The 27,907-nt window shown below is 51.7% G+C and overlaps 2 protein-coding genes across 3 annotated transcripts in view; one reads left to right on the top strand and one right to left on the bottom strand.

Annotated features, from left to right (window-relative positions):
• The first annotated feature begins 431 nt into the window (after nt 1-431).
• Nucleotides 432-26,622, top strand: Psap (prosaposin). Of its 2 annotated transcripts, none has more exons than XM_052163613.1 (14): nt 432-549; nt 14,644-14,777; nt 15,619-15,693; nt 16,706-16,831; nt 18,163-18,360; nt 18,523-18,666; nt 19,445-19,501; nt 22,431-22,562; nt 23,705-23,797; nt 23,998-24,277; nt 24,364-24,521; nt 24,730-24,810; nt 24,963-25,070; nt 25,774-26,622. In XM_052163613.1, exons 1-14 carry the CDS (start codon nt 510-512, stop codon nt 25,807-25,809), a joined length of 1,662 nt encoding a protein of 553 aa, XP_052019573.1. In that variant the 5' UTR covers nt 432-509; the 3' UTR covers nt 25,810-26,622. The 2 variants fall into 2 exon arrangements, with proteins under 2 accessions (XP_052019573.1, XP_052019572.1); XM_052163612.1 differs by having other exon boundaries at nt 23,702-23,797.
• Nucleotides 26,623-26,759: 137 nt separating this feature from the next.
• The window catches only part of Cdh23 (cadherin related 23), a 393,910-nt gene continuing 392,762 nt past the window's right edge, over nt 26,760-27,907 (bottom strand). The window contains exon 69 of the mRNA XM_052163611.1: nt 26,760-27,718. Within this exon, the coding sequence (XP_052019571.1) occupies nt 27,392-27,718 (327 nt within the window). The 3' untranslated portion in view covers nt 26,760-27,391. The remainder of the gene's footprint in view (nt 27,719-27,907) is intronic.

Here is a 27,907-nt window from a genome sequence, read left to right as displayed (position 1 = left end):
CAAACAGAATCATCCCCCCACCACTCCTTAACATTCTACGAGGGGTTGAGGCAAAAGGTTGTGAGTTCCAGGTCTGCTGGGCCACATTAAATTGTTGGCCAGCAAGGCCATGGGGACTCTGCATCTCAAAAGCATATAAGTCTCAAAAGCTGCTAGGGGACCGGCAAGATGCAGTTCAGGGCCAGGTACCGGCCTTGGGCTAGATTCCTCACAATGCATAGGGAAAGAGACGCTTTAGATACCGTTCAGCGCCTGACCTTGATTTAATCACCAGATAGGGCTCTCTTTTACCACCACCCCCGCCACCTAGCCTAGCCTGGGCGTTCCTGCGGGTCCTCTTCGCACCCACCCTCCCCGCAGGCGCGCTGCGCGACGCTGAGTCAGGCTGCGCCCAGTTGGGGCGGGGCCCGCGCCTGCGCACAGGCGTCTGCGGCAGGGTTGGGGGATAGGTTTATATCCGCCTGGTCAGCTGACGCTCTGCATTGCAGCCTGCGGAGTGAAGCGGCGCCATGTACGCTCTCGCCCTCCTCGCCAGCCTTCTGGCCACTGGTGAGCTTCCGAGGGGCCTCTGGTCTGGTAGGGAAGGACGCTGTAGCGTCCGCTGGGTCCGGAGAACCGGGCCGTCCTGCTGCACGGGCCTCGCCCTCCGCTCGCTTCCCAGGGCGCGCTTGGCCAGGCCGCGCTTTGCGCAGGCGCAGATCGGGGCTGGTGCCTGAGGGGACCTGTTCCCGATTCTCTGAAAACCCGAGTGGGGACGAGTGGGAGGTGGGGGAGACGGCGTGTCCTGTGAGTGCAAGGCCTTGCGGGTGACTGCGCTTCTCCCGGGGGTGGGGGTGGGGGTGGGGAGAGGTGGGACGCGGTGACCTCTCCCGCCGCTGTATTGTCCCTGCTCTGGAGTAGGTAATAGACATGGCCTGAAGCCCCATCCTGCAGGTCAGGTCCGCCCGCGACCTCTGTCCCAGACTACACCCATATGGGAGTTGCAGGAAGCGCCTGTGTGTGTGCCAGGGCCGGGGGTGATCATGACTTCTGTGTGAACTCAGGAGCGTAGTAGGTCTTGGAGTTTTGTGGTTCCATTGCATTGGAACTCAAAAAAAAAAAAATTGGAATTTTTTTTCTGTTTGATCTGGCAAAGCCATTCATTAGCCAGCCCTTATTTTGTAGCAGGTGTTTCCAAAGTGATTCTGATGTTTTTTTTTTTTAAATCACTGCAGGTTGCTAAGGCAGCGCCAGGACGCCCGCTGCATCTCTTGGCTCTAGGGGAGACTATCTGGTTTGCTGTGGCCGGTCTGTCCTCATAAGTGTTGCCTTAGTCTTACTGCAATCATGATGGTGCAGAGACACTGAATGGAGGTTTTAATACCTATAGAGGGGCACCTCTCAAGTCTAATTTCAAATCAAAGCCCACCGAAGAAAGTAGGCATCTCTAACTCTCAACCTCAGGGTTTGCTTATTTGTAGCTACTCAGTGTAGAGGGGGCTCTCTCTAAGTTTGGCTAAGTACCTCAAGTAGGCCTTAAGCTCCTTTGTAGCCCATGCTAGCTCTGAACTTGCTCTGCAGCTGGGAATTCCCACTTAGGAGGCAAAAGATCAGGAGTTCAGGGTCATTCCCAGCTGCATAGCTGTAAACAAAAAAAAAAAAATTGATCAGGTTATGGTAGTGAACACCTGTGATCTCAGCACTTGGAAGGCTGAGGTAAGAGGATCTTGAATTTGAGGTCAGCCTGGGCTACACAGAATGCTCAAGGCTAGTCTGGACTATGTATTGAGATTTTGTTGCAAGAAAAATGAAAAGAAATGTACTTGGTCCTGCTGGCCCTGTGTCATACGTAACTTGTGAGTTCTGACTCACCCACACCACCAGAACCGGACTCCTATTTTTGTAATGCATATGTAGTTCATTTGGCCCGCAGTCTGGTTAACTGGGTCCCATCTTCCTTGAGCTCTTAGGTAGGTGGGAGGGCCCTACAATGGCCTTGGTCTAACTCCAGGCTCCGTAACCTCACGTCAAGGTCACACTGATATCAGGAAGAATGGTAGCTTGTCTTGACTGTCTCCACTGAGTTGTAGGTTGTCTATGGTGACTGTAGCCCACGTGTGCACCCTGAGGCTCTTAGGGCTTATGGGTTCAGTGTGGCGCTACAGTTGTTCAAGGTGCCACTCAAATTCGAGAGATTTCAAAGCTTGCCTTTTTAATGGTGTTCTGGGGGCTTAGAATGTTCAGGTCCCATCTAGTCTTCACAAAGTCCTGGAGGTACAGACACTTCTTTTTGATTACTCTTCACCCCTCCAGTCTGACTGCTTTTCCCACCTAGACAGAAAACAAAGGCATGCTAAAAGAATTAAAGGTCAGCTTAACCTCTTCATAAGGAGTGAGGACAGGTATATGTATATGTACCTCCCCCAAAAGCCAGTTCTGAGTGTTAATTTCAATGCACACACTCTCCAGCGGTGGTGGAGGCTCAGCCTAACCAGCTCAGGGCATCGCGGCAGACCCCCAACTCTATGCTGCGTCTTGCCTGCTTGCAGGGAAACAGCATCGCTCACCCAGCGTCAGATGTTAGTGCAGTGCCAGGACATGCAGTTGGGGGGATCACTCCAGTGGGAACAAGTGGGTCAGAGTTGGCAGCTGAGCAGAGAGAGGTGGTGAGGTGGCGGCATGGGGCCAATGCTCTCCCCAAAGCTGAGATGACGTCTGTACACTCTGAGGCCGTGTGTTCCCTGAGATCTTTTAGCCCATGAGTTTGTAGCCTAGCTTGCTTAAGTTATGAATAGCAACAGGCACCCCCAGTTTCACCTGCCAAGTTAATCCTGTTTAGCAAAAGGTAGTTTTTTTCTGTTGTTGTTTTTTTTTTTTTTTTTTTTTTTTTTTTTTTTTTTTTTTTTTTTGTAAGACAAGTCCCTGCTTGTGCCCTAGGCAGGTTGGCCTCTAACTTGGGCAGGTTAACCAGGAACACAGTCCTCCTGCTTCACATATGGGAGTGCTGGGATTATGGGTGTGATCTCCGTGCCTGGCTTCTTAGTTCTGTGTTTTGGGTGTCTGTCTGTGCAGTGAGGGGTATGCACGCCTCAAGGGTGGCCGGAGGCCGTCACACACACTCACTCCATCACGCTTTCCTGTAGTCCCCTGAGACCAGATCTCTCACTGAGCCTGGGAGAGAGGCCAGCAAGTCCCAGCCATCCTTCAGCGTCCTCCCCACAGTCCTAGGCGAGGGTGTGGCCGCTCCCTGGTTATGTGGGTGCTTCTGAACTCAGGCCCTGGGGCGCGTGCAGCGTGCAGCAGAGCTGACCCATCTGCCCGGCTTGGCTCCTCAAGTTCTTTGCATTTGCTGTATGTTTGACAGGTTGTTTTGAAGTGAGCTGGATTTGAGTTGGACGGAATTGTCTAGGACAGAGGAGAACCTAGCCTGGTTTTGTTTGTCTGTGAGGCTCTGAACCCAAAGGCCTTCCGTGTGCCTGGCAAGCGCCCTGGGATCTCAACCCTACGACTCCCATTTTTTTTCCCTGTGAAACTGGATCATCCAGGCTCTCAGCAGGATCTGAAATGGACAGGAAGAGGGAGGGCAGGTTGTTGCTCTGTAGGGTTGGGGATAGTACCCAGTGGCAGCTCCTGGGAGTTCCCAAGGCCAAAGCCTGCTGTTTGGATAATGAATGGCTGTTTTTTGAAGCAGGCTGTTGACATGAGTTCTGGAGTACTGACTTCTAAGGCTCTAAGTAAGCCACTGGGCAGGAAGTTACAGATAGATGTCCCACCATCCCTGTTACTGGGGATTGAACTCAGGGCTTTTTCTCATGAGCTAAGTAAGGGACAACAATGGATTTCTGGATTTTCTGTAAAAAGATCAAAAGGCAAGAGCACCAGTTATATTGACCTGCTTGTATGGTTTCGGTTTTGGTACAAGGGATTGGATTTAGGACTTTTCACACACTAAGCCCCGCTCTCCCATTGAGCCAAGCTTCCAGCTCAGTCTTAATATTTATTATTTATTTATTTATTTATTTAGTATTTATTTATTTATTTATTTATTTATTTATTTATTTATTTATTTATTTTTGAGACATGGTCCCAGTCCCTGTTGTCCTGGAACTCACTATGTAGATCAGGCCGGGTCATGAGCTCACAGAGATGCCCCTGCCTCTGCCTCCTGACTTCTGGAATTGAAGGCAAGTGCTACCATTTGGGGCTTAGGGTCAGCCTTGAGCTCAGATTCCCTTTTTTGGCCTTGATTGCTTGCTGTACTTCTCAAGTACTGAGGCTATGGGTGTGTACTGTATCCCTCTGCCTAGTTTCGAATTACACTGTTTTATTTAGTGATTTATTTGAATGTGGTCCTGCTGATTGAAATCAGGACCTTGTGAATGCTAGACAAGCACTTTATTGCGCAGTGGATTCCCAGCAGCTTCCAACCTTAAAATGTGGGTGCAGCTGAGTGCAGTCTCGCAGGCTTTTAATCGAAGCACTTGGGAGGCATAGGGAGCTGCGTCTCTGGGTTTGAGGGCACGGCTTGGTCTATGTAGAAGTCCAGGGCAGGCACTCTGCATAGAGAGACCCCTTTAATCCCAGTCCTTGGGGGCAGAGGGGCAGTTTCTTGAGTCTATCCTGATCTACATAGTGAAAGTTTGTGAAAACCAAACCAGTGGTAGGTGTAGCAGTTGGGTGGAGACTTGGGAATTGTAAAAGCAGTAGTTATTAATCTCAGCACTCTGGGAGGCAGAGGCAGGCGGATTTCTGAGTTCGAGGCCAGCCTGGTCTGCAGAGCAAGTTCCAGGACAGCCAGGGCTATACAGAGAAACCCTGTCTCGAAAAAACCAAATCCAAAAAACCAAAAATAAAAATAAAAATTAAAAAAAAAGCAGTAGTTAGTTTATTCATTGTTCCCCCTTCTTCCCCCCCATCCAATGAGGGTTCAGAATAAAGTCCTTTGGAGTCTAGGTTTTGAGACAGGGTTTTGCCATCTAGTCTTGGCTGGCCTGAAATTTGTTGAATTTGCAGTCTTCCTGCCTCTGCCTCCCAAGTGGAGATTTACAGGTGTGCAGAGCTTTGAGTTTGGTAGTCCAGGTTGTGTATGAGACAGTGGAGGAGAGCAGTGTCTCCTCGCCAACACTGTGGCCTTAGGTTGGGTACTTAACCTCCTGATTTCTTCACACGCCCCTGCATTCATTGTTACACGCTCGCTTTGCTGCCCCGAGGATTTCATCAGTTAGCTTGGTGAAGTACTGCTCACTGCGCCACGCTGATATTACCAGGTTGTGTCTGTTCTTGTCCCACCATAGTGACCCTCTGCTCCCTGGCTTGGTGATTTTCCCTGGCCTCTTTCATTTCAGGAGATTTAAATGACTTAATGAGGATGTGTGACCTGGGCATAATTACAGAGTTAGGAGAACAAGTCCCTAACCCGGCCACATGGTGCTGCCTAAACCAGGCTTAACTACCAGGCCAGCCTTCACACCCCCACATCAGTGGATTCCAGCTACTTTTAGGGGATCTAAACCTGTTGTCACTGATTGGATCCTGGGGTACACCTGTTTAAGTCTCAAGCATGGTGTCCCTGTGCACGTCGATGCTCAAGGCCTAGCCTGGGCTGATAGCCTCCTAACTCCCATCTCCCCATCTCACTCAGTAAACACAGCGGTCTTTCCCCTGCTTTCCTCTTCAGAACCACACTGAACTATTCCCGCAGCCCCTCCAGAAATTGTAGCACATGGGCTGTTATTGCTTCTCGGTCTTTTTAGACATGCAGAAAAAGTAGTAGTGGAATTACAGGGAACCTCAGGTTAAGAAATAGGCTGAGAGCCGGCCCCCTGCTGGTGGCTGCCTGGCCTGTCTGTGGGCGCTGACCATAGACAATAGCGGCCCCCAGCCCTGCCTGCTGTCATCTTTTTTATTTCATTCATGAGACAGCATCACACTCTGGCTAGCTTTTTGCCCAGATTGGTCTGGAACTATTGGTAATCCTCCTGCCTCAGCTCCTACTCTCCAATGCTTTTGGTTTACAGAAGAGTTAGTTACAAAGACAGTACAGTACGGCCAGTTCCTATAACCCCTCACCTAGCTGAATCTGTTTGTGTGTACTGCTTTCATTTTTGGCTTAAGCAACAGGGATTTATTTCTTCTAATTAAGGAGGCCATTTGCTTCTCCCTGGAGGAGGAATCTCTTCCTGGCTTGCAATTTGCTTTGTCATTACAGGGTAGGCGGGCAGGGTGGGGCTTAGCGGAGACTCTAACTTACTGACCAGATTGCAGACTTTGCAGGTTTTTACCAAATTACCCAGTCTTCTCATTTCCTGTTTTAGTATTCCTGTCTAGTTGTCATGTCCCCCAGCTATTTAAAAGTGATTATGGTGTGTGTGTGTGTGTGTGTGTGTGTGTGTGTGTGTGTGTGTGTGTGTGTAGTGGTCCTGGTGCTGATGCGCTAGTAAGATAGCTCAGTAAGTGAAAGTTGTTGCCTCCAAGATTTGAGTCCCAGGACTCACATAGTTGGGGAGAGAACTGACTTGTAAGTTGTCTGACCTCCTCTTGCATGTACGCATGCACGCACACACAGATTTTTATACAAGTGTGTGTGAGCAGGAGTCCTCCCTGGAGCACTGGTCTCCTGTTCTCTAAGTATGCTCACGTGGGAAGCCGGACTCTGCTTTCCCTGAACTGGCCTCACGGCGCCCTGGAGCCCCTCAGCTTCAGCCTCCTGGGGAAGCTTCTCACTGTGTCTACAGCTTACACTGCCTGTGGGCTCTGTCCTTGACGCAAGCACCTGGTGAAAGGAAATGACTCCTACCTCAGGTTGCCCTTTGACCTCCAGTGCCTGCTGTGGTGAGAGTGTATGCACACACAAGTAAATAAAGAGATGTGATTGGGTGGCGGAGACATGGCCCAGTGGTTAGGAGTGCTGGATACTTTTGGAGAGGACCAGAATGTGATTGCCAATGTCAAAGTGGTGGCTCCTAAGTGGCTGTATAGCCCTAGTCCCTGGGGACTGGGTGTCCCTTCTTGGCCTCCACTGGCACTTCTGCTCACACATACATACATATAAATAAAATAAGTCTTTAAAAAATAGTGTCAGATCTCATTATCCTCCGAGCTTGGGATTGAACCCAGGCCCACAGATTAGACTGTTTGAGACAGGGTCTCGTGTGGTTCCAGCTGGCCTCGAACCAGTGGCCATCTTGCTCTTTCCTTTTCTAGTGTTGGAGTTACAGCTGTTTGTTGCCATACCTGGTCTGCCTGCTTCTCTGACTTATCCCTCCTGCCTGACTGCTGAGCGGTCGCCCTACCTCTGGACTACATTTCTTCTTCTCTTATTTTGAGACAGGATCTCAATAAGTGTCACAGGCTGGCTTTGAACCCTTGTCCTATAGCCTTGGCAGGCCTTGAATTTGTTATCCTTTTGCCTAGGTCTCCCGAATAGCTGGGATTATAGGCCAGCATTCTTATGCCAGGCTCAACAACTCTGTATGAGGATTAAATGTTATGTTCTGATGGTAACATTAAGACATTGTTTCTGGGAGTTGACAACTCTAGAGTGACTCTTTGGGCTGAGGTGAAATGCTAGTTTTCACAGTGATTTGTGATCAGGCTGGAGGGACACCCCCTCCAGTGCCTGTGGGAGATAGTTTTTCTGTAGATTGTAGGACCCAGGAAGCGAGGCAAATCTGAAAAGGGAACCAGCTATAATTTGGGGAAGTAATTTTCTTCACACTTCCAGAAATCAGCAGTTCTCTCTGGGTCTTGGTTTGGTCTGAGTGGGCGGTGCAAGGGGGGGCTCTGGGGCAAACTGCCGTACTGCATGAGAATGTCACCGTGAACCGTGCCATCGCCCGAGCTAGTAACAGAAAGAACCTAATTAAAATCCCAGGGAGGAGGAGAGGTTCCCTCTCACGACCCTTATGTGTAGAAGTTATTCAGGCTCCGGAGAGCTTTCGGTCTGTGGATTGTTGCATCTGTGCACATGCGGCTGTGTTTGTGTAGTTGGAACCCAGTGTCTTTGTGTACTAGGCAAGTGCTTTACCACCGAGTTCTGTTCTCCCCAAACCACTTGACACCTGGCTGGTGTTATTTTAACACAGCTGCTTCTGTGTTCAGACGGTTGGGCCACATGTTAGATGCTCCTGGAAAAAGAGTCAGTGTTAGGAGCTTGTGGAACTCCTACCCATCTTCAAGGTCTCTGGAACCTGTCTTTAAGACTGTGTACCTTGAACAGCTGGCCAGGACCTGCAGCCAGAATATCCAGCCCTTCCCGAGGTAGTTCAAGTGCTTTCTACTCAAGGCACGTTGTCTTCGTCCGCATGAGAGCAGTGGGAGAGACAAGCCACCAGCTTGACTGCCAGGCCGTTCTAGCACCTGCCTGCCTTAATGAACGTAGGTCAGGAGGGGAGGCTGAAACGTTAGCTTTCTGTTTTCAAACAAAGGAAGCCCAGGGTGACATTGGAGGTGGCACACTTGTGTCTGAGACCTCTGTTTGCAGCCACACAGGTCAAGCATTCCCCTCTTGGTACGGTGTGTCTGGTGGGTCACCTTCAGAAGTGCCAGTGCCAGGGCTGCATGGTCTGGTGTGCAGGCGTCCATTCTGGTGGGTGGGGCAGGCAGGCAGGCTGGCTGGCTGACTGACTGACTGACTGAGTCTGTTTCCCAACCTGCCACTTGCTGGCCCTGCAGTGGAGCATTGTAATGGATGATCAGCTCTCCTGAGGTTCCAAAACAAGGCTCTAGAACCATGCTGTGAGCCTCTGGCCCTTGCCTGTTTCTTCTCACCTGACTGGAGCCTTTCTTCAGGACAGGGCGTGCTCATGGCCAGAGCACAGTGCAATCTTATCTAAGTATACGGAAGTTCATCTCCTCATCACCTGATGTGTGGCCATTTGAAAGAAGAGCCTTGCCAGGATCTTTTTCTTTTGAGTTGGGCTCTCACAAGGTCAGACGGGCTACACACAATTCAGGTTCTGTAAGCAGGACTCTGTACGCAGACAAGTTGCAATGGCAGTGAGGGCATCTGGAGGCCATGCTGAGTGGAGGGACTGGCACTGCTGTGTATCAATTTCCCCTGAGAAGTTTCTGCAAGTGGGACTGAAGGCCGCTCTCTCTGCCTCTCCTGTCTCTAAGCAACTCTGCTGTTGCCATGGCGATGCATTCCCCAGGCAGCAGATACAGTAAGCTGTGGAATGCAGTAGCTCAGGAAGGCTGAACATTTATCTTTTGGTAGCTAAATTCACTTGGTATTAGCACAGGTTACATAAAATCCTTAAAGGAAGGGGGCACGAGGATGGTCCAAATACAGAAGCTAGTCAGCGAATATTGAGCAGGTGCTTGTTCTAGGCAGGGTGGTGCCCTCAGTGGGGGGGGGGGGGGAATATATGATAAAGATTTGTGTGGCGATCGGGTAAACAAACTGGTTGATTATGCATGCACATTAGTAGGATGTAGCTTCGACTGCAGAAACCAGGGACCTAAAATTAGAACTCCTGAAGTCCCTCCTGACAGTCTCTTGGGAGCCTGGGCCTAGAGAGTCTGTCTCACTCTTTGCATCCTGCACCACCTTCGTGATTCAAGATGGCTGAGGAGGAGGTTCCAGCCATTGCAGCTAAGTTTCATGTAAGATGTAATGGCCTCTCATGAATCTACCCTGTTGCATAGGAGACTGCCAAGTATAGTCTTCCGTCCTGCCATCAGTATACTGGGAATGGCTTATCTTCCCAGATAAGATGTACAGAATAGTCGCTATTGTACGCAGTTGTAAGGCTTATTCTGATTTTAAAAGTAACTGGAGGAAAAACAGTTTTATGCTGAAATGTAAATCCTAGAACATGAGCCTCTCTTCCTTTGGGATCCTGTCCAGGCTCACAGTTACATTTGGTCACGTAGATCTCAGGGCTTCCCAGGTACCAGAGGCCCTGATGCTTTCTAGTTTCATCTCCACAGATGGTCTAGAGATGGTTCCTATTTTTGCAGATGATCATCGTGAGCAGGTTGTCAGGGTTAGCATACAGCCAAGCAGGGGGTTGGGTCCTGGTTGGTTTCTTGCCTGTCAGAAAAGGGGAAGCTTCGGTAGTTTGGGGAAGTGTCTACTTGCGATGGACTGCTGGACTGGAGGGGAGGCTTAGCAAGTGCCAGCGAGGACCTGAGTGTGAGCCCTAGAACCCGCCAGCCACTGACTGTGGTGTCTGCTGTCCACTGTCCGCACGGGGAGGCAGTGACAAGTGGATCCTGGGGCTTTGTGGTCAGTCAAGGTAACACGGTGACACATGAGCCCAGGTCCTAGTGAGAGAGAGAGACCTTGTCTCAAGATGAGTGGCTCCTGAGCAGTGACACTCAAGCTTGGACTTCACACATACATGCATGCACCCTCATGCCATGCACACACATGCACAAAATAAATAGGTTCCAGGTATGTTCTGTCCGAACAGTGGGTCTGGCGTAGGCAGTTCCTTGAGGGTAACAGCAGGTAGCTGCTGCCCAGGCAGTGGCTTGGGTCACAATGTTTGTTTCTTGCTGCCCCACCCCCACTTGTCTAGCTCCTGGCAGGTGTCCTGGGCTCATGTCCCTTTGCTTGACTCTTGGGGCTTGGGGTCAGTGGCTGACAGCCTCTGAGCTTGCTGGGCTACAGACCTCTGTGCTCACATGTCTGATAAAATGAATGTCCAGTTCTACTCAGGAGAATGGGTCACCAGGGGACCTGCTGCTGTCAGTGGCAGGTGATGTGGCACTCACTGTGTGACTGCACATGTTTTACAGGTGTCAGGTAACACCTGTAGATGGCTTGGCGCAGGTACTAGTGAGACCTTACGTGCAGGTTTAAAGGGACCAAGGCCTCCAGGGCATGTGACTAGAAGTGAGTTCCACCTAAGGGCCAGGCCACTCCAGCCTGGCTGCACGCCATAGGTGCCAGTTACAGTCCCCGGGATGAAGGGGTGGTGCTTGTGAGCTCTGGCAGTTGAAGTGTTGGTGTGTGATTAGGTCACCTTGATTCTTCAGTCCCCTGACATCAGAAGCTTTGGTGTTAAGGGTGCACACAAGCTTGGAAGAGCAGCGGCTCACTTAAGGCTGCTGGGATAGCAAGTGACTGAACTGGACTGGGAGGCAGGTCATGTGTCTTCCGTGTGGTGGCTAATTAGACATTACTCAGTGGTGCTGATGGAGCTTTACATCTTTCACGATGCCTCAGGAGTGTCTGCACCACAAAGGGTTCTGAGCACTTCCTGCCTCCCAGCCTTCTGCTTTATTTGTGTATGTGGGGGAGGGGTTGAGGGTGGGCGGGCAGTAGTCATAACATGCACCATGGTGTGAGTGTAGAGGTCAGATAAATTCGTGGGTGTTTTCCTACAGTATGGGTTCCAGGCGTCTGACCCAGGTTACCAGGCTTGGCAGCAAAGCACACTTTAGCCATTGTATCATCTTGCTGAATCATTTTGTTTCGGAGACAGAATCTTGTTAAGTACCAACTGACTTCCATAATCCCCCTGCATCAGTCTCCCAATTACTGGGCTTTCAGGTATAAACTACTACACCTGACTTCTATGAGTGGTTTTTTTTTTTTTTTTTTGTCTGTTTTGTTTTTAATATAACACTTGTATATATAGACACACAATCCATAGTGTGTTAGTTGCGAGAGTCAGTTCTTTCCCCAGTGGGGTTAGAACACATCCCAGAACCCATGGTTCCTGGGGATTAAATTTAGGTGGGCCAGGCTTGTCCGGAAGCACCTTTACCTGCTGAGCCATCTTACCAGCGCTCTGGGAGTGTTTTGAGTCTAGCTTCTGGGGCAGCCATGGAACCTGGCTCCTGACAGCTATCCTTAATACCAGATAATTCTGTTGATACCTAGTTTTATTTTAGGGTATTTTGTTATTACATTATTTGCTGAGGACAGGACCGAGGATTGAACCTGTTTCCCACATGTGCTGGCAAGCACTCTCTGCCACTGAGCTGCATTGGCCTTTGGGGATATCTTCTGTTTTGCTTGAGACAGGGTGTCATCTCACTATGGCCCTGCCATTGCGTCCCAGTGCTGGGATTAAGGTTGTGTATCACCATGCCCAGCCTTGGTTTTGTGCTTTTGAGACAGGTTTCTATGAGTACTAGGCTGGCTTCATACTTACTGCCCCAGGCTAGCCCCAGTAGCCCTTCTTCCTTTCAGTGCTGGGATTACAGGCGAGTGTCACCATTGATATTTAGACAGGGTTTCACTTGATAGCCTGCAACCATGTGTGTGTGTGTGTGTGTGTGTGTGTGTGTGTGTGTGTGTGTAGCTGGCCTTTGGTGGCATACCTCTTCATATCAGCCATGGCAGGAGGACTTGAGTTCTTGAGTTTGAGGCCAGCCCATGCTGTATATGAAGGCCTTGTCTCAGAAGACGGAAAGGGGAAGGGAAGACAATGATCTCCACCCCCACAGGAAAACCGTTGCAGCCTGGGCTTTGATTCCTGGGCCAGGCCCTTGAAGTGTAGAGTTTGACTTGTGTGTGCTGAGTGCTGTTCCTATCTACAAGGACATGGATAACAGCACGTTGAATCAGACCCTGCAAGGAGCTCCAGCAAACAGTCTAAGAACGTTCTTAGAGGTAGCTGGCTAACCACCTGAGAAGGAAGTTGGTTTTAAGGACTGAATATTGCAGGTTTGGAGGCCAGAATGTGGCCTGGGAACAGAACTGGCCAAAAAGTGGTTTGGGTCCATTTTTTTGAAAAGGATTTTTAGTTTTGATTATGTGTATGTATGTGTACGTGACTATGGGTACCCGTGGAGGTCAGAAGAGTTAGGTCTTCCTGAAGTGAGTTATAGGTATTAATTTAGGTCTGCTGCAAGAATAGTGTGTGCTGTCAGCCACAGAGCCGTCTCTTCAGCCCTGGGTAATTATTATCTAGTTATTGATAAGTACCCCAGGGTTGGGTGTCTAAGCCTAACAGGACAACCCGGACTCCTTTCTTGGTGTGTCCCTGGTTGGGTTGAGTGGCCCTTCCCTTTTAGCTCTGGGATCTAGAAACATCCAGAACAGTTCCACTCCCCTGCCTCAGGCAGGCCAGCTCCCTCGCCTGTTTGAGAACCGCCATGCAAGCCTCCGAGATGTTTTCCCTGCTCTCCTACTATGTGGATGCTGGGGGTCCACCTTGGACTGTCAGGCTTGCTATGAGCACTGTCACCCACTGAGCCAACCCCTCTTCCACATAATTTTCTTTTTGAGATAAGAGGCTCATAATGCAGACAGTTCTTCCTCTGCCTCCCTAATGGATGGCTTATAGGCGTGCCACCACAGCTTCCTAATGGATGGCTTATAGGCGTGCCACCACAGCTCAGTGTTCATATTTCGCTTCACAGTGGGGTGCTCTGCCTTCTGTGTCTTCCCTTTTCACTGCTGCAGCCTTAGGTCTTGCTGTTAAAGCTCAGATGTAAGGCCTCTGTCTGCCTCAGATCCCGAGCCACTGCTGGGATGTTGCCCATAGGGTGGTGGACCTCTGTCTTAGGGACGGCTCACTGGATAGTGTGCAGGGGATTGACTAAGATGCTAAGTTTGTTACCTGGATCTGTCAGAGCTACTTTCAGACCTCAGTCACCAGGCCCAAGCAGGCCGACTGAAACATGGTTTCCGTGTCAAGTTCCTGGAAGGCAAAACAACCACAGGGTCTGTTGTTGGCTTGGGCTTGTGATAGCAGGCTATGTTCCCTAAAACCTGGTGGCTTTGGTTATTAGAGCAAGTCCCTGGTGAAGGTGAAAGCACTCAGGCAGTGTCAGCAGTCAGCTGTGTCTGCCTTCCTGCTCTGCTGGGGTTCGAGCCTGCTGGCCTCTGGTCCTTCATGTGCCTGACATTGGGTGCCTTTTTTTTTTTTTTTCCTCACTAGGGGTAGCACCAGGCAATGTGTTTTTTGTTTTAGAACATAGTTCTGTAGCTCAGGCTGGCCTGGAACCCAGGGTAGGCCTCAGGCAGTATGTATAGCTTAGCTCTTAGAATCCTTTGTCAAATGACTGCCCACTATTCATTCTTAGCTGGTTGGCCTCTGGGAAGTTGAGCTTGAGAACATGGTGCTTTTGTAAGTTGGAGAGAGAGAGTGTGTGTGTGTGTGGTGGCTAAGAAGGCTGGAGCATGGGCAGAAGATGCAAGATCGTGTGCCCAGCTCCTTAGTTCATTCCCTTAGTCTTTAGGAAGAGCTTGCTCAAGGATCCCTGTGTGTGTGGGGTGTCCATGTTTGTGGGGGTGTCCAAGGTGAAGTGACTGAGGGCCATGAGATTTTTGTGTTTGATTGAAGCCACATGCCTCTTGTTTTCATCAGAGGTTGGTTCAGCATCCTGATATCTGCCAGAGTGGTCCCCATGCTATCCCATCTTCTGTGTCTGATAAAATCCTCTATGTAGCCCAGGCTGGCCTCAAACTCAACCCTCCCCTGCTTCAGCTTCCTGAGTGCTGGGATTACTACAGTCAGATTTTGAGGACTCAAAACCTGACACTGTTTCTAAGAGCTAGACAGGACACGTGCCTCCTGTCAGTCCCATGACTTAGGACTAGCTCTACCAGGCCAGCCATTCTGTGATGCAGTCTGCCTTGCTTGGGCTAGTGAGGGCCCAGTGATCGCCCAGCTGGCAGGCAGAGCCAGTCCTTAACTCTGCGTGCTTCTGCAGTGGCTGTGTTGGGAAGGAGCCCCTCTTCACATGCTTCTCCCGTAGCTCTGACCAGCCCTGTCCAAGACCCGAGGACCTGCTCCGGGGGCTCAGCTGTGCTGTGCAGAGATGTGAAGACAGCGGTGGACTGCAAGGCCGTGAAGCACTGCCAGCAGATGGTCTGGAACAAGCCCACGGCGGTGAGTGCCACCGCAGGACGCCCTTTGCAGCCCCCCAGTGTCTGTGGAGAGCACTTGGTCGTGCTCTCCTTGGAGACAGGGTCTGCCCTTGCCCCTGGTTGTGCTCAGCTTACCTTTCCCGTCCCACAGTACCTTGTCTCTCGGTGGCCCCACACTCCCCTGTGGGCCCTCAGGGTCTACCCCCCTGCCCCAGGTAAGGGGCTGCTGGGTTGTGGTGCAGGCACAGGCATACCCAGCATTCATCACTCATCCCAGGAAGTCCAGGTTCCATCTCTTCACCGTCCCTTGTCCCTCCCAGGCTGACCACTGACTGAGCCTGGAGACGCCTCTAGCTATGCCCTGTTATTCCCAGCTGTAACCGCCCTGGGGAATGGCTACCTTCACCATGATGGTGATGAATGGAACGTGCTACTGTGGGACTCTGAGAAGGGGAGGGAGAGGCAGACTTCCCTCGCACTCTTCTGTGTCCCTCAGAGATCAAGCAGTCAATAACAGGGCATTCTAGGACCCACGGGTGGGATGGGCTGAGTTTGACTTAGTGGAGATTGGGTTCTGGTAGCCCAATTTTAGCAAGAGAAGAAACCTGATTAAACATGACCTAATCAATCACTCATTATCCTGTGGCCAAAACTTTGTAATGTGGGTTCTCATTTGCCTTCGGTTATGGTTTGAGTATAGCTTTCTCTTAGCAAGTGTCCTGTGCATTGAGTGGGGCTGCAGACGCTTCTGGATCTTGGTAGTGATTAGGACAGCACCTTGTGGGGGGCGGTTAGGAGGGCAGTGTCCTAGAGTGAAGTGTCCAGACATACAGAACTTTCTCTGTTGTGCTCTTTCCGCCTAGAAATCCCTTCCTTGCGACATATGCAAAACTGTTGTCACCGAAGCTGGGGACTTGCTGAAGAACAATGCTACTCAGGTGAGGTCCTGGGGAGGAGGGTGGTGTGGGCTGTGATGGAGGCTGTGTGGTGTGGGGTCTGGGCTCTGGGGGGCCAGAGCAGAGCAGTGTTGGCCAAGGGGGTGGCAAACCCTGATGGTGGTTTTATATAGGATAGGCAGGCTTGGCAGTGAAAGTTTGTTTTGTTCATAAAGATTTTATTTTTAACTTATATAATTCCTTTTTATGTGTATGAGTGTTTTGCCTGCATGCGTGTATTTGTACCATCAATAATGTGCCTTGTGCTCAAGGAGCATAGAATTCCTTTTTTTTTTTTTTCAGGGTGTTCCTAGCTCAGGCTGCTCTCAAACCAAGTTACGGCCGACTCTGCCTTCAGAGTGCTAGGATTAAAGGCTCCAGCCCTGGCTGGTTCTTTTTTTGTTTTTTGTTCTTGTTTTTTTTGTTTGTTTGTTTGTTTGTTTTTGCTTTTAGAGACAGGGTTTCTCTGTATAGCCCTGGCTGTCCTGGAACTCACTCTGTAAACCAGGCTGGCCTCGAACTCAGAAATCCTCCTGCCTCTGCCTCCCAAGTGCTGGGATTAAAGGAGTGCGCCACTGCTGTCCTGCTCCTGGCTATTTTGTTATAGCCCAGGCTTTCCCTGAACTTGCTGCCTTTTTGCCTTAGCCATCTGAGTGCTAAAATGACGGGCCTGTACCACCATAGCCAGCTCTCACAGTGTCATTTGTGAGTGTGTACTTGTGCTGTGGGGGTTACCCATCTGTGTGTGGGTATGTGGAGGCGGAGGTTGATTGTTACTCTCAGCTCACTAAGCAGGGCCTTGTCATTTCAGCTGGGCTGCCCGGCCAGCCACCCCTCTGGATCTGCCTGTTCTGACACACAAACTCACTGCGGCACCTCCCCCAGCACAGGAGTTTGGGGGACACTTTGTCATTCCTGGCTTCTGTATATATGGATGTTGAGGGTACACACTTAGGCCTTGATTGTTGCTGCAGTCAGTGATAGAGTCACCTTGCCTTGTGTTGTGTCCTTGCAGGAGGAGATCCTTTATTACCTGGAGAAGACCTGTGGGTGGATTCATGATTCCAGCCTGTCAGCTTCATGCAAGGAGGTGGTTGACTCTTACCTGCCTGTCATCTTGGACATGATTAAGGAGGAGATGGTAGGTGATTGGGGCTGCACCCTTTAAGGCCCAGGAGGGGAAGTGTGTTCGTGTTCATGGCTTTGGGTTTCTCCTGCAGCTCTTCTTCATAGGGCTTCTTGCATGGAGTAGCTGTAGCACAGTGGGTTTCCTGTCTGATCTTCTGGGCCAGGGTGCCTTGGGCTCCTGACTCCTGCATCCTGTTGGTGGATAGAAGTGGGTAGCCCTTTATGTCTAGAGCAAGCATATGGCTTCGTCTCTGGGAATGCAGAAGTCATGAGTAATGGTGAGATGCAGTGTAGGGTTAGCTACTAGGATACCCACTTGTCTGTCATTCAGCAAGTGTGCACTGTATCCAAACTGGGCGCCAGGAACCAGGAGCCGGCAGGGAACCAGGAGCTAGTTCTATAGAGTTTGAAAGGCCTTCAGGAAAGAGGAATCCTGAAAAAGCCAGCCAGTGGGTGGGACTGAGTGCCAGCAATGGAGCCAGGGTTTGGGAGGAAGTTGTGCATGTGACCCACAAGGCCTATGCCCTGTGGAAAGACAGCCAGGAAGAACAGCACACATTGGTAGGAGGAGTGGTGACAGCAGATGCACATTGTGTTCTGGAGGATGGATGGGATGGATTGGCCATACTCGGGGATATAGGAGTGTGAGTGACTGGGCACGGCTTCCGAGTCTCTGAGACATGGGGCGGAATGGAGTCTTTTGACTGAAATGGCCATTCCAGGAAGCAGGTTGAGCAGGATAGGATTGAGGTGGTCACGAGTGTGAGTCACAGTAAGAGATGAGGATTTGTGAGCTGCGTGGAAGGTGTGTGTGCATGTGTGTGTGTGTGTGTGTGTGTGTGTGTGTGTGTGTGTGTGTGTGTGTGTGAAATCAATGGGGTACCTTAGCTTGCAGCTTGCGAGCAGACTGGCCATGACTCAGTCTCTGACTCTCTCAGGGGCTCATTCTTTTTTTTTTTTTTTTTTTTTGGGTTTTTGAGTTTTTTAGAGACAGTTTCTCTGTGTAGCCCTGGCTGTCCTGGAACTCACTCTGTAGACCAGGCTGGCCTTGAACTCAGAAATCCGCCTGCCTCCGCCTCCCAAGTGCTGGGATTAAAGGCGCGCACCACCACCGCCCGGCTGGGGCTCATCTTTCTTTAAGGAAGAACTAATGGGAGCAGCGGTGACATTGGGGCACTGGGCGGCCTGCGGTTAGACACCTGGCGTGTAACTTCTCATCTTCGTAGCTACGCTGAGCAGTCTGGTTTCTCTTTAATGGATGTGAGGGAGGAACTGACTGGACGACAGCAGACTGCTCTTGCCTGTGGGAAGGAAGGGCTCTCAGTTGTGTCTTTTCCTTTCCAGAGCAACCCTGGGCAAGTGTGCTCTGCGCTCAACCTCTGCCAGTCCCTTCAGGAGTACTTGGCCGAGCAAACCCAGAAACAGCTTGAGTCCAACAAGATCCCAGAGGTGGACATGGCGCGTGTGGTCGCCCCCTTCATGTCCAACATCCCTCTGCTGCTCTACCCTCAGGATCGCCCTCGCAGCAAGCCCCAGCCTCAGGTTAGCTGCAGGTGATTGGAGGAGGTGGGGCTAGCGCAGCCGAAGCATCCCAGTGCTGGGCAGGACACAGGCCCTCCCTGCAGGCCTGCCCCACTGTCTCGTGCCGTGGCTGCTTGTGAGACGTGGCGTTCTCCCAGGAGCTTGCTGCTGTTCTCCTTGTAGGCCAACGAGGACGTGTGCCAGGACTGTGTGAAGCTGGTGACTGATGTCCAGACTGCTGTGAGGACCAACTCCAGCTTTGTCCAGGGCCTGGTGGACCACGTCAAGGAGGACTGTGACCGCCTGGGGCCAGGCGTGTCTGAGATAGTAAGCCTCTACCTCCCATGGTTTGCATAATGTCCCAGTGGCCCTGAGGAAGGTGCATCAGGCTATTCTTTCCCCTAATGCGATTAGTGAGACCTAGAACTAATTTTGATTAGTGGAGTCTGCAGTGGAGGAAAATCACATTGGTAAAGCACTAGACGTGGACCGCGTGGCACATGCATGACTGTCCGAGGATGACCTGTGGGAGTTGGCCATAGGTCCTCAGGGATAAAACTCAGTTTGTCTGGCTCGATGACACCCCCTTACCTTAACGAAGGGCTGTGGTCTGTGAAGGAGGCTCAGTGCCCTCTTTCCCCCAGGTAGTGGGTTGCTGGATGGCTAAGCAGCTTGAAGGGCTTCCATTTCTGTGGTCTCAGAACTCACTTAGTGCTTGAGAGCCTGAGAACAGCCTTGGAAGAGTCTTACGGTGATTTGCAACTGTGTTCTCTATCTTACTAATAGTGATTGCTCAGTGGCCTTGGGAGGCCTTTGGACTATCAGACACTGAGGACTGCCAGGGCTCTTGTTCTGACATCTCTACAATTTTTAATAGGGGGTAGAATAACCAAATTGCTGTATTATCTTAGAAAATCTTGAGACACTTAGATCTATTCTGGGATTTTTTCCCCTTGTGAGAGCAAGTCTCTGGAGCTAGCCCAGGCTGGCCTCAGCCTCTGTTTGTTGGGATTATAGGCTTGTCCATGTCCATCTGCAAGTCACCAGTTGGCACTGTTGAAATGCCAGTTGGACTGTGGTGAATTGAACCTTTGTCTCTCTGCAGTGCAAGAACTACGTTGACCAGTATTCTGAGGTCGCCGTCCAGATGATGATGCACATGGTAGGTGGTGGGGACTTCCGCTCAGCGTTTGCATTGCACAACTCCATGTTTTGGGATCCCCTTTTCCACTTGAGGGCCAGAGTAAACTCTTTGTCCAGCAAACTTCTACTCATAATCCCAGCCCATCCTCCACCCGCAAAGTCTTCCTTAGCTGCCGTGATCGCAGGACTGTCCTGTGCATGCATGAGCTGGCTGTCAGATTGCTAGTGTCTGGCTGCGTGCTGGGATCTGATAGGAGTATTGCGTCATAAGCACGTGGGAAATGTCAAAGGCAGCCTGTGTTCTCGGTCAGGAGGGAGGGAGTCAGCTACAGCTGCTGTTTCCTAGCTAACATGGGCGTCTGCTACTGTCCAGGGGGTGGGGCGGGGCGGGGCGGGGCTCATGGCCTGTGAGAGGGGGACACATGGGGCATGAGGGACAGCTAGATTTGGTTAGTGCTGACTTCGCTGATGTGGCTGGCAGAGCTGAGTGGGTGAGACACCCTGGTGTCCTCACGGACTGTCGTGAGTCCTTATTCACGCTTGAACCTGGGCCCTTTCCTGCTTTGTGTATACTTACCATCGGCTGCTGGGCTAACCTGCTGCCCAAGCAGTCCGTCTGGCCGGGTGGCTTGTTTGAGATCATTGCTCATGACCCAAACATCTAGAGACAGCTTGTAAAGCCCTCCGTGGTAAAGATACCCTTTGATGTGAAGTGGCCTGGTGAAATGCCGTCAGGGTAACTACTCGCTTTCATTATAATGGGGGGAGTTACTTTTACAGTTTTTTTCCTGTATTAAATTGTTTGAGTTTTGAAAATATACCAATGAAATCATTTTATATGCCATCTTAGTTTAATTTGCCTTCTTCCCTAAAAATACTACCTTTTTCTATAAAAGGGGAAATACACTTTAGTTTGTCTTTTCCCCTAAAAATATTGGTGTCAGTTTCTAGTTCTTACTGGATGTGCCTGCCTTTACCTCCCAAATGCTGGGATTAAATGACCACAGCCAGCGAGTCATCACTCCTGTATGTGGCTACATAGTAAGCCAAAATGCAGGTAGAACTTCTTAGGCCTTCGTGGTAGACAGACTGCCTTTGGGATGACCGCATTCTTTCACCCCTCCCTGTTTGTCACTTAGGATAACAGCAGCTGCAATTCCCAACCAAAGCCCCCACACCCACCTTCCAGGCTGGCGACTGGCCTGAGGCTGTGGAGTCTCTGTGTAGCCCTTAGAAAGGCCAGAAAGCTGGGGATCCGCTCTGGATGGAGACCCTTCACAAGGACAGCTGCCAGCAGCTACAGTGCATGCCTGTCCCTTCAGGGCCGGACTAGCTCCAACCCCATCCACACCTCCCTGCCAGGGTGCTGCCCTTAAACGTGGTGACACCTTTCTCTGCCAGGTTAACTGCTGAAGGTTGTTTTAATTTCTCTTAACTGCTGTGTCCTTTCCTTTCTCCTGTTGTCTCCTCCGATTTCCTGTTTTTTTGTTCAACAGCAGGATCAGGTATGTGACAGAATTTGCTTGTGGTAGTGGTCCGCTGCTTCTAGTTGTTGTTGGCTCTTCTAGAACTCTTTTTGTTTTTTCTTTTTCTTTTTCTTTTTTTTCTTTTTGGTCTGGCACGGTGAGCTCTGACAGGACCGTGAAGGGTCACCCCCATATGTCCTTTCCCCCAGGTTCAGCACTTGCGGTCATGGGGGCCAAAAGTTGTAGCTTACCAGAGCCTATGCCCAAGTTAGCACATAGCACATCACCTGTCACCAGGGTGGTGGTGGTGGCGGTACCCTAGCTTCCTTCAGCAAAGGCCGAAAGGCCAGGGCCCTGACAGAACACCTTGTGTCTTTCACAGTGGGTGGCATTGCATGACTTAGTGCTGCTGTTCCTCTAACCCCAGTGCTTCTGCATGAGCAAACTAGATGCGGACAGTGGCCTGGCCTACTGGAAGCCTTGCACAGGGCCTCTCGACTGTGGCTTGTGCCCTTTAGAGAGTGGGTCTTGGGGCACCGAGAGCCTCAGGGATGGCATGCTGTGGGAATCAATGTTCAGTCCCCCCTGGCCGAGCCATTGCCTGTTTGGGTCTGAACATTGCCTCCAGACTCCTGGGTTTGAGTTCTAGATGCTGGAAGGCATTTTGAATCTCACAGGGAAGGGCTTAAATGGAAATGCCTGAGTTTTCATTTATGCTGCTTCAGACAGAGAGGCCCGATTCCTGCCAGAAAACAAGGCTTTTTCCATTAGTCTCTGTCTGACCTCCATCTCCTAATCGGGGAGTTTAGGACCTGCCCTCCGTGTACAAGCTCTGGTTCTCAGTACCTCAGCTCCATGCTGGGCCTAGCCGAGGGCTGGTACACAGCACATAGGGTCTGCGGATGGGGCTTTCGCAGTGTGGAGGGCAGAATGTCTCTGGCCTGGTGTCAGGATGGTGAGAGGGGATCTGCGTGAAGCCCTTGTGACGGAATGCCTCATCAGCTCAGGTCCTGGCCTCTCACGTGACTGTGGACAGTTATGAACACAGAATATGCCTTCTGGGGAAACTGGCCTTTCTTTCCCTTTAGCGTACCATTTTCCATGGTACTGTCATGGAAGGGGGTATCCATGTGGTTTTAAATCTGACGTGGTCACACTGGGCTCTCTGTGAGATCATGAACCTTATAGTTCCCATCCAGAGAGCTTACCTCTGACAGTGAGCTGACATATGTGCCTGCCATGCTTGGGGCTACAGAAAGTGCTAGAAGACTATCCTGCGGCGGCCCTGACAGTAGCAGAGGCTTCCTGAGAGGTGCTTCCTCTAGGTGGAACTGGGTGTGCATGCACTGTTCTTTATTCGTTGGCGCTCAGCCAGCTGAGTGGGAAGTAAGCTTTCCACAAGGCCCTCAGTCCTCTGGTGTGCTGTGGAAGGAGGGGTTTAGGGCAGCACACACAGGCTGTCTAACAGGCTGTGCTCTTCAGCAACCCAAGGAAATCTGTGTGCTGGCTGGCTTCTGCGACGAGGCCAAGAGAGTGCCAATGAAGACTCTGGTCCCTGCCACCCAGGCCATCAAGAACATCCTCCCTGCCCTGGAGCTGATGGACCCCTATGAGGTACCTTCTGTTGCTCTTCTCCGCTGACTCCCATGTTGTCCTCTCCAGGCCCCGTCTGCCTTCTGAATGTATTTCACGTTGAGACCCATCACCTAGCTCCCAGCCCCATGCCTTTGGGGAACTTATTTTTCAACAGACCCTGCCGGCTGGTTGAGGGCCTGGCTCCAGGCTGACAACCCACATGCGCTTCCTGGGTCTTGGCTCCTAGAGCCACAGCACAGACTGTCGGTTCCCAGAGCATGTGCTGGAGCTGGGGGAAGCAAGCCTCTGTGGGCTTGTGCCTGTATGGGTGTATGTGGGCAGTCCTGTGGTTTTAGAGCCTTCCTTGGCCAGGGTGTGCTACTCTATCCCATAGTGGATCTCCATTGAACATGACTGGGTCAGGTAGTATTCTGGGATGCCCTGTGTTCCTGGGATATAAGAACCTACTCAGGACCTGATGCCTTCACACAAAGAAAGCATATGTGAATTCTTCTGATTCAAGAACGCCCATGGTGTCTGGCTAACAGCTTTCTTCTGTTCCATCTCCTGGATACACTCCTGGTTCTGGGACACCCATGGCCCCTGATCTCAATGTATAGCAACAGGGAAGGGCGAGGCTTCATGGAATAAGGGGGTTGTTGGGATCACTGCCTCCTCCCACTCCAGTTGATGCAGAGAAGGTAGCATCATTAGGATTGGCGATTCAGTCTTCGGGCCTGCTGAACAGCAGAGATGGGAGACAGTAAGCCCGGAGGTTTCCTGGCAGTACCACATTGTCAGGGGGGGACTCTGAGCAACAGTTTCAGGTGGCAGTGAGATTTTATGACCAACTTCTAAAAAGGCAGAATCCAAATTTGTTCTACACTGCCTGCCATCTGCTTCTCCCAGGTGATCACAGGGTGTCAAAGACATGAAATGCCCAGGGGACAGCTGTTCAGCACTTGAAGTATGGAACTGGGGTGGTTTGGGTATGCAGGGGCCGTGGAAGGTTGAGGAAAGGGGTGGGCTTCCCACCATGTAGTTAGGGGATTGCAGCTTGGCACTGAGGAAGCCGCCCTCACCTTGCGGTTAGTAGGCAGTGACCTTGGATGGGAGCCTCTTGGCTCTGTCCTTTTTGCTATTCTGTGATAAGAGCACTCTCCTCTTGTTTTCCACAGCAGGACCTGGTCCGGGCCCATGGTGTGGTTGCCTGCCAGGCTTGTCAGTTTGTGATGCAGAAGTTGTCTGAGCTGATTGTCAACAATGACACTGAGGTATGCCACCACCTTGCATGGGGGGAGGGGAGGCATGCTCTGTACTGCAGTCAGAAGGTGCCCTGGCAATGCATACCCCAGGACCTGGGAGGGAGCTTTCTAGGGGAAGGCTGTAGCACCCAACTCTTGACAGCTAGCTCTTGGCATGTGTTTCCCTTCTTTCTGTCCTGTTCCAGTCTGATGAGCCTTTCACCTTTCAGGAACTCCTGATTAAGGGTTTGCACAAAGCCTGCTCACTGCTTCCCGCTCCTGCTTCAGTCAAGTGCCAGGAGGTGGTGGGAACATTCGGCCCCTCTCTGATGGACATCCTTATGCATGAGGTGAGCCCGAAATTTCTGTGCGGTGTAGTCAGCCTCTGTTCTGCCCGCCCGGAGTTGATGGAGACACTTAAGCAGCCTGCGCCAGCCATTGTATCCGCACTGCCCAAAGAGCCTGCACTGTCCGAACAGCCCAAACTGCCCAAAGAGTCTGCACTGCGCGGTAAGTTCAGGGCACACTGAGGGAGGAGGGGTCACTCGTTAAGGAGCACCTTGCTGGTGTTAAGCCCCGTGTCCTCTTTTCTGTAGCCCACGTGCCTCCTCAGAAGAATGGTGGGTTCTGTGAGGTGTGCAAGAAACTGGTCCTCTATTTGGAACACAACCTGGAGAAAAACAGCACCAAGGAGGAGATCCTGGCCGCACTTGAGAAGGGCTGCAGCTTCCTGCCAGACCCTTACCAGAAGCAGGTATGGGCGTGGCCATTCACTGCTAATGTCCCAGTGTGTGTGTGGGGGTGGGGGCTCTGTGCTGTAGGCCGAGAGGCAGTGGGCACGAGGAGCCATGGAAGGGGAAGGCCCTGGGGTAGTCTGGGTTCTGAGATGTCAGGGTCTCAGATGGGATGTCTAGCTTCGTGGACACAGCCAGTGCCATAACCCGTGCTGTTTACCTTGGCAGTGCGATGACTTTGTGGCTGAGTACGAGCCCTTGCTAGTGGAAATTCTCGTGGAAGTGATGGATCCTTCCTTTGTGTGCTCGGTAAGCCTCGCCAGATGCTTGGGCCTTGCAGCGGCATAGATGGAGCGGGGCGGGGAGTGGAATGGCCAGACCTGTCAGGTGCTGGAAGTGCGTCAGTCTCAGCTCTGAACACGCTCGGCAGGGCAGCTCATTTTGTGTCTTTTGTCATACAGAAAATTGGAGTTTGCCCTTCAGCCTACAAGCTGCTGCTGGGAACCGAGAAGTGTGTCTGGGGCCCTAGCTACTGGTGTCAGAACATGGAGACTGCCGCCCGGTGCAATGTGAGTGTCCTGACGGCTTCTGCAGTGTGCTGGGGGTTGAGTGCCTCACAGGAACAGGAACACACGGCTCTAACCATGGGGGTGACTGAGCGCAGGGCATTAGGGCTTCCGTGGCTTGCACTTTTGTCCTTAGAGCCATCTCAGTGTCCCCTAGTATTTTCTCACTCATCAGCTTCATGCACAACCACCAGGGGTGGCACCAAACCCGTGGAGCCCATGGTCCCTGCCTCTGCACGGGTCCCCACGGGTCTCAGGGGACTTCTGGCTGCAGCCTAGCTCAAGCCTTAGAGCCTTGGTTCAAGGGTGCTCCACAGGGTGTTTGTGAGCAGCCCTGGGGGTCTGACTTGCTTTTGCTGATGGGGTGTTAGCTTTGTTATTCCTTCTCAGGGATGTGAGTCAGCCTGGCCACTGTTGGCCCGTCTGCACCGTCACCCCATGGGCAGCATGTCGGCCCTAGGCTGCCCCTCTTGAGCTCTTCCTCATTGGCTTTGCTGCTGTAAGACTTTTCAGTCAAGCAACATGGTCTGGAGTCTTCCTGCAGGACAGCAAGGGGTTATACCTCTGTGGTTCTGGGCCAATATCCTGGGCTCTTAGCATCTGTGACTTCAGCAAAAGCAGGTCACAGTTGAGGTGATGCTGACAGGCGAATGAACCACGAATGTTTGTCTTGTCCAACCTAACCTGTCTCCCTTTCTTCTCCCAGGCTGTTGAGCATTGCAAACGCCACGTGTGGAACTAGTTTTCCAGCTGCAGAAGTCGCCTACTTGTGGGTCTAGGGTAATGAATGCATAGATCTATTTGACTTAAGTAGGAACCCCCCTTGTCCTTCCCCATCTCCTCCCTAACTGTAGCATTTCTGTCACGTAAGAGGTGCTGACAGCCACCTCCGTGTCCCATTTCTGTTCAAAGGATGAGGACACCCTAGGCATCAGCTCCCCGGCTGCCCTTTTCACCCACCTGCTGGAGGGGGGTGGCGAGCCAGAGGGCAGGAGCATTTTCTGAGCCCTTTCTTGGTGTGTGGGGGATCTATGGCCATCTCCTACCACGAGGGAGCTCCCCAACTTCCTGTGGTACCAAGGAGTTAATTTGGATGATTCGAAGTACAGAATGATCAGGCCTTTAGAGTGATGGGATGGCCATTGTCATAGCACAGATTTCAGAAGCACCTGCAGGTGGCTTGCTTGGGGCATTGCTGTCCCTGGGGTCAGCCTTTCATTTTGCTTTCCTGTCTTCCCGTCTGCCTTGTTGGGGTTCTGTGGGATGGGGGGGGGGAGGGGAAACTTCTGAATGTAACTTGCCTGTGCCACGTGGGCCTGGTCTTTTGTGTGTGTGAGGTCTGTGAATGGCGGCCTCTGCCTGGCTGTCTGGGGTCCTGCAGGCCTTTCCTGCCCAGGGGGCGATGGACTGAGGGGGTCTGTGTAGAGTAAGAACAGTGGATGGATCGTGCCGCCCGTTGCCAGGAGATAGCCAGCAGAGCAGGATGGGCATGCGCAGATCTAGATTTTGTTTTGCACTAAAGTTTCTGTGACTTAATAAAGTTCTGTTAACCAGATCTGGGCTTGTGTTTCTTTGATACCTCAGCCAGAAGAGTGGGTTCTGGGTCCACTTCCCCCTTCAGCTCCTAGTAACCCCTTCTGGCCAGGAAGCTCCCTCCCACCCCAGACCTTCATACGGCACCAAGTCAGGGTATTGCTGGTTCCATGTGAGTTGCTTTTCTTTTTAAACAGAGCATTCCAGAAATTTTCACTGAGTATCAGTTGAACAAAACCTGGAGGAAATCTTGGGGGAGTAACTTAATTTAGAAAAGGGATACACACGAACACTCTACATTCAAAACCCAGGGGGACAGCAGTCATGTCTGTCAACTGGGCACCTCAGGACGACGAGGGGAGATGGGATGGATGCTTGGCTGCCTCAACCACTTGTGCGTGCGCAGGGGCAGGAGCCACCTGGATGTCCAGCAGAAGTGCGTTGGGGCCTGAACTGAGGCAGGGGCGGGCCAGCTGGGTTGTGAGTTCTGTGCTGGACCCCTGCTCCGTGGAGGCCTTGGGAAGAACTGAGCTGGCCCTCAGTTTCTGGTTCTCCCCCGGCGATCCTCCGTACCTTGTCCTCAGATAGACACTTAGCATTTTTTAAAGTTTTCTTAAAAAAATAACCAATCTTATGAAGGTAGAGATCAGATGCTGAGTCAGTTTCCAGCAGGAGGCAAATCTGAGCAGTCGTGCAGGCTGTCAGGGACAGCCTAGAGTCACTCACAAAGGCTGCACCCGGCAAAGGGCCAGCCACACTCCTGTCCTGGAAGGTAGTGGGTGGGCTTGCTGTCACAGCTCCGTGATTTCCAGGGGGCTCTCCATGATGACGTCGCGAAGCTTATGTAGAGGGGTGGACTTGGCCGACTCCGTGCGGGCGTTGCGCTCAAAGGCGGTGGCCTCAGAGGCCGCCAGGGTCTCCAGTGAGCGCTCTAGCCCCTTCTGGTCGTCCTCTGGCAAGCTGTTGAGATCAGTGGCCAGCAGTGTGCCTGTGCTACCGTGAGCCATGTGGATCCCATCTCGCCCCTTGAGCTCCACGGGAGGCTTGTGTCGGAAATGGAGGCTGCCCTGGCCTGGGCTGTGCTCCCCAGGCTCCTCCTCTAGGTCAGTGTGGATCAGCTGCAAGAGGAGAGACACCCTCGTGACTCAAACTCCAGCAAGCTGAGGGCTGTGCCTGGGGTGTAAGCAGGTCACCCCGGAACCGTCCTGGCTGCGGTCCGCGTCCTCCTTACCTCATCTAACAGATCACCCAACAGGCCTGCCAGCCTTCTCAAATGGAGGGCAGAGGCTGGGTAGTAAACGGTTCAC

The sequence above is a fragment of the Apodemus sylvaticus genome, chromosome 19, assembly GCF_947179515.1.
Source record: "Apodemus sylvaticus chromosome 19, mApoSyl1.1, whole genome shotgun sequence".
NCBI lineage: Eukaryota > Metazoa > Chordata > Mammalia > Rodentia > Muridae > Apodemus > Apodemus sylvaticus.
Note: the sequence above shows the minus strand (reverse complement) of the source record. Positions and strands in the feature narration are given on the sequence as shown.